Raw genomic sequence first — 7,478 nt, 5'->3', positions numbered from 1 at the left:
CATGTGCATGGGCCCCGCAAGTGAGTTGTGCGGTGAGGATCGATATGATCGTATCTGCTCTGACGGGGGGAAGTTCCCTAATACATCTGACAAATGAAATCCTCCCACGTGTACAGGGTAGTTCGGTTTAGGTGGTACGGTGGCGTTCCCTGAATCAGGGGACACGCGGTCGGCAAAAGCCCTCCCTTTCATTTCTTTTTTTACGGACCCTTTGCAGTTGCATGGGAGAGGACAGAGGGGGTCGACTGGAGTAGCCGCCCCGCCCCCTCTCTTTAACTGTTATTTTGATCCAAACACTTGCCCTCAACTTTTGTTTCCAAATATTACGAAATCACCACTAGGGTTCAGTCATACGTAATCAACCTTGATAACATTGTCGTAATTTTCTTCGTCTCAAAGGTTTATTTGGCGCAGGTTTTCTTTAGTCAAATTCCCCCCCCCCCCCCCTTGGCGTGGAAAAGGACGATCGTGTCCTTGAAGAGCTTCCAAACGAACCGAACGGCCTCGAGAAAGCGACAGCCTCCTCACCATCGCACCCGGCCTCATGCCTTCTTTGTTTGACACGTACATGATACTCGTGCGGAGGAGAGGTGGGAACCAGAAGACCTTCTCTCTCTCTCTCTCTCTCTCTCTCTATATATATATATATATATATATATACTTGGGAAGGAAGGGGCTCGGGTGACATTAACAGCAATGACCGCATCGAAGTCGGCGGGCCCATTCAAGAAAGAGATGCCAAACCGCCTCTCCTCTCTCTCTCTCATGTGTTTAAGTGGGGTTACTGTTGTAGTTTGGGTTCCTACATCATGACTAGATTCGGTTCGTTGGTGATGTGGTGGTGGTGGTAACGATACTCTCTCTCTCTCTCTGTCTCTCACCGTTAGATCCTTGTTTGCTTGTGTTAAGTTAGCTTAATTTGGTTCCCTCTCGATTAATCTGGATTGCGGTTAGGGTTATATGCTCGAGACATCTCTCTCTCTCTCAACCACTAGTTTCAAGCTTATGCTAGACTTGTGATGCTCCAGGTTATATGCTCGAGATATCTCTCTTTTTTTTTTCTCTCTCTCTCTCAACCACTAGTTTCAAGCTTATGCTAGACTTGTGATGCTCCAGGTTCCCTATCAAGTATCCACTAGTTCTAATACGTAACTCACATAACAACCGCCTCTCTCTCTCTCTCTCTCTAACGCCGTCAGACTTATCAAACTCTAGTGTGTTGTCCAGTTTCACTCCCAGGTCCGCAACCACATCTCTCTCTCTCTCTAAAATGAGAAAAGATCCACAAGGGGTCTTGTGGTGACCGCCAAATAGTTCAGGCCGGGAGTCATGTTCAGGGTTTGACTTGTGAATTACTCCCTCATTTCTCCTTATAGACACTTAGAAAGTTTCGGCCCGGCTTCTTCTTCCTTCATTCTTGAGTCATGTAATGTAATATGGGACAAGGGAGAGAAGAGACTAGGGAAGCAGGCCTATAATTCTCCGGTGGCGATATCGCTGAGGAGCATGATAATTTTACACTCAGCCAGGTACAAATATGAACCATTATCAAAACGGCCTGCCGTTTCCATTATTGTCTTTCCTTTTTGAATGCTCCCCTTCTATTTAATTAAAACTATCGTAAGTGGGGTGTCCTTTTTATCTTGGTTTTTTCTTTTCAACTCCCTTCTTCCACTTCTCTTTTGTCATTGTCCATGTTTGTGTGCCTAATGAGTGTCTCCGCTTTGTTTACAGCAGCTTAAATTTCTAGGTCAAAATCATATCTTCAAACTCCTATTGTTCTTGTTCCGTTCTTCCTTTCGTTTTTGCTGCCACAAACTCACAATTAAACAGCAAGGTGACTGTATAGCATAGGCAGAGGATAGGTACTCAACAACAGAAGAAAGTGATGGTAATCCATAGTTTTTTTTTTTCTTCCCCTTTTCTGTCGTTTGATTGTATTTTTTTTTTTGTGGTTATGATGACTTTGGGGTTTTATATTTTTTGTTTGGGTGAACGAAATAGGTCGGTCCGATGATAAGGGTGGCGAGTGAGGATCTTGGGCCGCCATGGCTGGTCCCTATGTTGAAGACAAACTTCTTTGCTCCTTGCAGAATCCATGCGGATTCCAGTAAGAGCGAGTGCAATATGTACTGCCTTGATTGTATGGGGAATGCCCTTTGCTCCTACTGTCTTTCCAATCATAAGGACCATCACATTGTTCAGGTCTGTGGTCGGTTTCAACTTTTGATAGAAATTTTTATCCCTTCTTTTTTCCTTGGCTTTCTCTTTCTTAATTTCATAGCAAGAGAGGAGACTAATATTTGTGCGGGGCTTTGAAACAGATTAGGAGATCTTCATACCATAATGTGATTCGGGTCTCGGAAGTTCAGAAGATTCTTGACATAAGCGGGGTACAGACGTACATCATTAACAGTGCTAGGATCGTTTTCCTCAACGAGAGGCCTCAACCAAGGCCAGGGAAAGGCGTGACCAACACATGTGAGATCTGTTGTAGGAGCCTTCTTGACTCTTACAGGTTCTGCTCTCTTGGGTGCAAAGTAAGTGTTTCAGTATCCCCACCCATTTTCGCTCCCTCATTCTTCTTTTCTCTTTTTTTTTAATAGCTTTAAATATCATAGCCTTTGCCCATTTCTTGTTTTGGCCGGATTTTCGTGGCCGTTGACTCTGAATTTCAGAAATTTGGACAAGCTTTCCTTTTCTTGGTTCAGTATCATCTTGAAGAAGCTACTTGTGAATCTGCTGTAATTCGATGCGTTGATTGTCTGTTAACTGAATTAGTCAATACCCAGTTCGTACTTTCAGCTTGTCCTGTATTGGGTCGTCTTCAGTTTTCAAAAATTTTAGGTTTTTTGTCAGTTGATTCAGTGATTAAGTTTTCTATCGGTACACTGAAGTAATGGGTTCTCTTGGTTATGCATTCTGGCTAAAGCGTTGCGTTTTGACCATTGCTGCATATGATTGTCTCGGCATTCAGTTAAAATTTGTCGGTCTTTATTTCTCGAGTTCTTTTGTTTCCATTTGGGTTATTTTGTTTTACTGATCAATGCCCAATTGTTCTTACTGCTCCTTTTCTGAAATGGGTATGTCTTGAATTGAGGAAAGACTTAAAGTTTGGCATACAAATCTGAGTTTTGTTTTGATTGATATGTATTTCCGGTTTCTGCATTTTCTTCAATGGAACGATCCTGAACTTTTGGAAGTTTTCAATGTAATGGCAACAGCTTGGAGGGATCAAGAGGGACCCGGAACTCACTTTCTCTCTCAGGCCGAAGCAGAACAGAGATGGAGCAGGGAGATCGGAATCGGATGATTCATCTACGCCAAAGAAGATGAAGCGAACGGACGGATTTAATCAATTCATGGTCGCGAAAAGAGAGGTTCTGTCCTTGAATGGGATCCGAGATGGAGAGAAGTATTCAAGTTCTGGCGATGAGGCTGCAAATTTCACCAGAAGCATCTCTCCGGCAACCCCACCAATAAAAAACTACAGAGTAGGGAGGAGAAAGGGCATTCCTCACAGAGCTCCATTTTAACTCACGTTGTTCAGGAAATTACTGAAAAAAAATGAAATGGAGGAAAACGCCAAAAAAAAAAAAGGAAGGGAAGAAAACTATCTTGAAGGTCAACCATCCATCCGTAGATGTACAGGTGAATAATGTGATCAGAATCAAGATTTAATAGGCATGTGAAGAACAAAAAATAGCTCCGTTACTCTCTTTTCTGTCTTGTAAATAGATGGCAAGGCGCAGGAGTCAGCCAAAATAATGCAATAGATGTAAATATAACTTTTAAGTCTTTCTTATATTTTATTGTTTTGATAGACACATAAATATTCTTTTATTTCAGTAGTGAAGTTGGTACTCTTGTAGGTAAACCGGAGTATCATATATTCATCTGTAAGGTTCGGTTAGGGGTTTGTACTTGAATTTCAGTGGTGATTTTAATATACCTATATCACTTATAAATATATTCCTGTAGTTCCATAAGCATGTACAGACGCTGGTGAAGATTATCAATGGCAAATGACATAAGAAAGATGTTATGTACCCTGTTTCTCATTTTTGCCCTTCTACTTTCATATATCATTGCCACTCAAACTTTAGAGGTTTGTTGTTGTATTCTGTCCTTTTGCGGCCTGTCATCATGAGCTGGTGATGGCCTCATTTTAGAGAGAGAGAGAGTTGTGTACAAATGAGGGCATGCGCCACAGTAATCTATATGGACAATGTTGGTGATAACGGTTAATATTTAGTCCCTCTCTCTCATATTTGCAAAGGATAGATACGAAATTTAGTGGCAGGATCCCTAGATGTAAAGGTTTCCTTTATTTCGTTTCCTCTTATCATGGTCATCAATATCTTTGCCTTAAATTCTTTGTGCATATGCATATCTTGTTTCCTTTCTCAATAGTCTATAAAGCAATTTCCTTTATGTTTCTTTTGCCAATTAACCATTGGTTTCATACTGTTGATGTATCTTAACGGCTTACATTTTGTGTTAGGTGTCTTTTTTTTTCTTTTTCTTTTTTCCCACAGAGAAAGCTGGGGTTAGGCAGACCCCTACCAGTTATACAACCATACCATTCTGGGTTCGAACTTGCAACGTCCCAACACAAGGTGACGTGCACTAACTGCTCTTGCCAATAAAGCGGAGCCCGTGTACGTGTCTTCTTTTCTTTATTGCGTATAAGTTGAACCAGTTAAACTTTTTCTTTTTTCTTTTTTCTTTTTTCTGGCCATGATCATTATCAAGATATATATTGGTAGCCAAATAGAAACATCAATATAATAGTTTTCTTTAAGAATTTTCACAAATTTTTTTGTTAAAAATGCATTAATTTATCCCATGGATAATTTGAGTCTTCGTTTCACATCGGACGGTAGCTTGGGCCAGACGTAAATGCTTAAGAAAGGGATGGGCTGCTTCAGATGCTCCGCTCAACATGGAGACGTGGGGAATCCGCAAGTGACCCAACTCTTTTTTTTTTTTTCTTTCCTGCTTTCTTTATTATATTCTCGTTTTTTTTTTAAAACAAAACAAATTTAAGAAAAACAAAATAAAGAACCAACTCTTACCTTATCGTTAACGATCATGTGAGTTGTGTCTCGTGACGTCCCCTAAAGCAAGAGGGGCCATATGATAGCTTCCCTCGTGACGTGTCATCTTGCCATGTCAGCCCTTCAACCAATGATCGCTCGCCACGTAGACACCCACACGAAGGATGTCAGCCTCAGTGGTGAGGTGAGTGGTTGGTTTGGCTGCCCCAGAAGTTGCTACGACGATAAGGATTTTGTGCATCACCTTGGGCGTCACACGTTGTGGACTGATGGTGCATATTTTGTTCTCTTCTCTTCTCTTTTTTATTATGTTGATGAGTCTAGATGATAATGATGTAGACTAGGGGTGGCAAAATCTGACCCGACCCGTCAACCTGCTTCTTAGCCGGGTTAGGGTTTGGCTTAAACAGGTTCGTGTGGTAAACGGGTCGACCGGCCTAACTTGTTTATTAAACGGGTCATGTTCGTGTTAGGGGTATGCCAACCCGTTTGACCCATTTAATAAACGGGTTAGGCGGGCACCCATTTACACAAACCCGTCAACCCGACCTGTTTGCCACCTGTCAACCCGACCCGCAGCCGAGAGCCCGAGACCTCTTCTCTCCAGTGTGCGCCTGTGCGGTTATCGTGTCTATGTTATCGGGTTGACCGATTTAATAAACAAGTCACCGTATTGTATAATTGTGTTGTGTCGACCCAACCCGTTTATTAAACGGGTTAACCATGTCATGTCAGGTTACCCGTTTAATAAATGGGTCGTGTTCGTGTTTGCCACATCCGACCCGTTTAATAAACGGGTCGTGTTCATGTTGAGGTATTCTGACTTGACAACCCGACCCATCGACCCGACCCATCGACCCGACCCGATTGCCACCCCTAATGTAGACTGGGATGAGATGGGGGAATTTTATACGCTTTAGCTCGGAGACTTTCTAATCAATAGTCCATCTATGGCCATCCCTAGTCGGTTATTGGGCTATCTACTGTCCTCTGGTTGAATGTGCGTCGTTAACCGTATGCATACTGACAAACGTTAAAAAAACGGCAAAAATCTCGTTTTTCAAATAACTCTCAAGAATTTAAAAAAATTCATAAATCTTGCATTTTTTTAGGCAAAATCTCGGCAATAAAAAATATATAAACTATTCATATATAGTAAAATTGTTTGAAGATACATTAGACGAAGCGTCTTTTTGTATTTGCGTGCTAAATCTCTGGGCAGAAAAACAACTAAGGGCGGTACAAAACTGAATATCATTATTTTGAAGAAAAAAAGAACCCGCATGTTCGAAGGAAAATCCATTAGAAGATACGAGTTTATATATACGAGTAACCCTTAACAATGGATGAACATTTTGTCCACTGTTACAAGCACCCGCCGCTGATTGCACATAAATCAGTGGTGGGCATTTTTAGTAAAAAATGGCAGTCTTGACAGTCGCTAAAAGTCATTTTTCTGCCCAGCCACCGTTAATTCTTTTGGATTTATGCTGGACGCGTGTTGAATGTTTAGTCCTTTCATTGTTACTAGTTTTCATATATATATATATATATGGTTAATATTTTTTTGTTTGAAAAGCAAGCTGGGGTTAGGCAGACCCCTACCAAATATCTCTTAAGCCCCAAGTGGCAGAGGGATTTGAACCTGTGCCTTCAGCTTGGCACAACCCCGCTTAATATATGGGATACCACCTCGGTGGTATATATGGTTAATATTTAGTGCAATTGAACACACTAAACTACTAAAATAGAAGTAATAGGTTCAAGCTTATTGGCAAAATCTGACACACGTTGATGTGTTCAGCATGGCTTGTTTGTTTATGATCAAACTTTTGATCGTGTGATTTCAATCTAAAAATATGATTTTTGGAGTATGCATTGTGTGCTGTTGATTTTATAAGCCATTAAAAAACTTGCTTACGTGTCACATTTACATTATTTAAAACTCATTTTCTACTAAAAAAACTTTTACATCATGGGTCCGTGCTAAACCCATTTGGTGTTAAACCGTGTGCTAAATAGGTTTTTTGGGTATTTTTTATTTCATTTTTAAATTCTAACCTAACCCATTTGGGTATTTTTTATTTGATTAAACACATGGATGGGTTTTTATAAAGTTCGAAAAATCAACGGTCCAAAATCTTTGTAAATGTTTGAGGCTCCAAACGTCATATTTTTCATAAAAAACACATTATCTTGGGGTGGATTCTTAGTAAATCAACCATGCCCAACGCATTTATAAAGCCAGAACCGCATAAAAAGCACCGGAGAAGCTGAAAAACCCATTTAGCATGAAGTTTAAAACCAAATGTATTTAGCACGGACCCATTACTCTCTCTCTCTCTCTCTCTATATATATATATAAATGAAGGTTATATATATTCAATAGTTCTATCCCTTCGATAGCATCAAATATTA

The 7,478-nt window shown here is 40.6% G+C and overlaps 1 protein-coding gene across 2 annotated transcripts; it reads left to right on the top strand.

The window, feature by feature from the left end:
- Nucleotides 1–1,295: 1,295 nt before the first annotated feature.
- Nucleotides 1,296–4,042, top strand: LOC149828063 (protein RGF1 INDUCIBLE TRANSCRIPTION FACTOR 1-like). 2 transcript variants are annotated; one of them, XM_090019859.1, is made up of 5 exons: nt 1,296–1,529; nt 1,735–1,891; nt 2,005–2,205; nt 2,325–2,540; nt 3,225–4,042. In XM_090019859.1, exons 2-5 carry the CDS (start codon nt 1,889–1,891, stop codon nt 3,534–3,536), a joined length of 732 nt encoding a protein of 243 aa, XP_089875985.1. In that variant the 5' UTR covers nt 1,296–1,529; nt 1,735–1,888; the 3' UTR covers nt 3,537–4,042. The 2 variants fall into 2 exon arrangements, with proteins under 2 accessions (XP_089875985.1, XP_089875986.1); XM_090019860.1 differs by having other exon boundaries at nt 1,297–1,529; nt 1,738–1,891.
- The last annotated feature ends 3,436 nt before the right edge of the window (nt 4,043–7,478 follow it).

This window comes from Nuphar pumila, chromosome 10 (assembly GCF_984573655.1).
Source record: "Nuphar pumila chromosome 10, dmNupPumi1.hap1.1, whole genome shotgun sequence".
Classification (NCBI taxonomy): domain Eukaryota; kingdom Viridiplantae; phylum Streptophyta; class Magnoliopsida; order Nymphaeales; family Nymphaeaceae; genus Nuphar; species Nuphar pumila.
This window is presented reverse-complemented; position numbering and strand designations above follow the sequence as displayed.

Coding starts and splice junctions, on each gene's coding strand:
- LOC149828063 (XM_090019859.1), top strand. Junction 2,206..2,324: donor AGGACCATCACATTGTTCAG/GTCTGTGGTCGG, acceptor GCTTTGAAACAG/ATTAGGAGATCTTCATACCA. Junction 2,541..3,224: donor TCTGCTCTCTTGGGTGCAAA/GTAAGTGTTTCA, acceptor TAATGGCAACAG/CTTGGAGGGATCAAGAGGGA.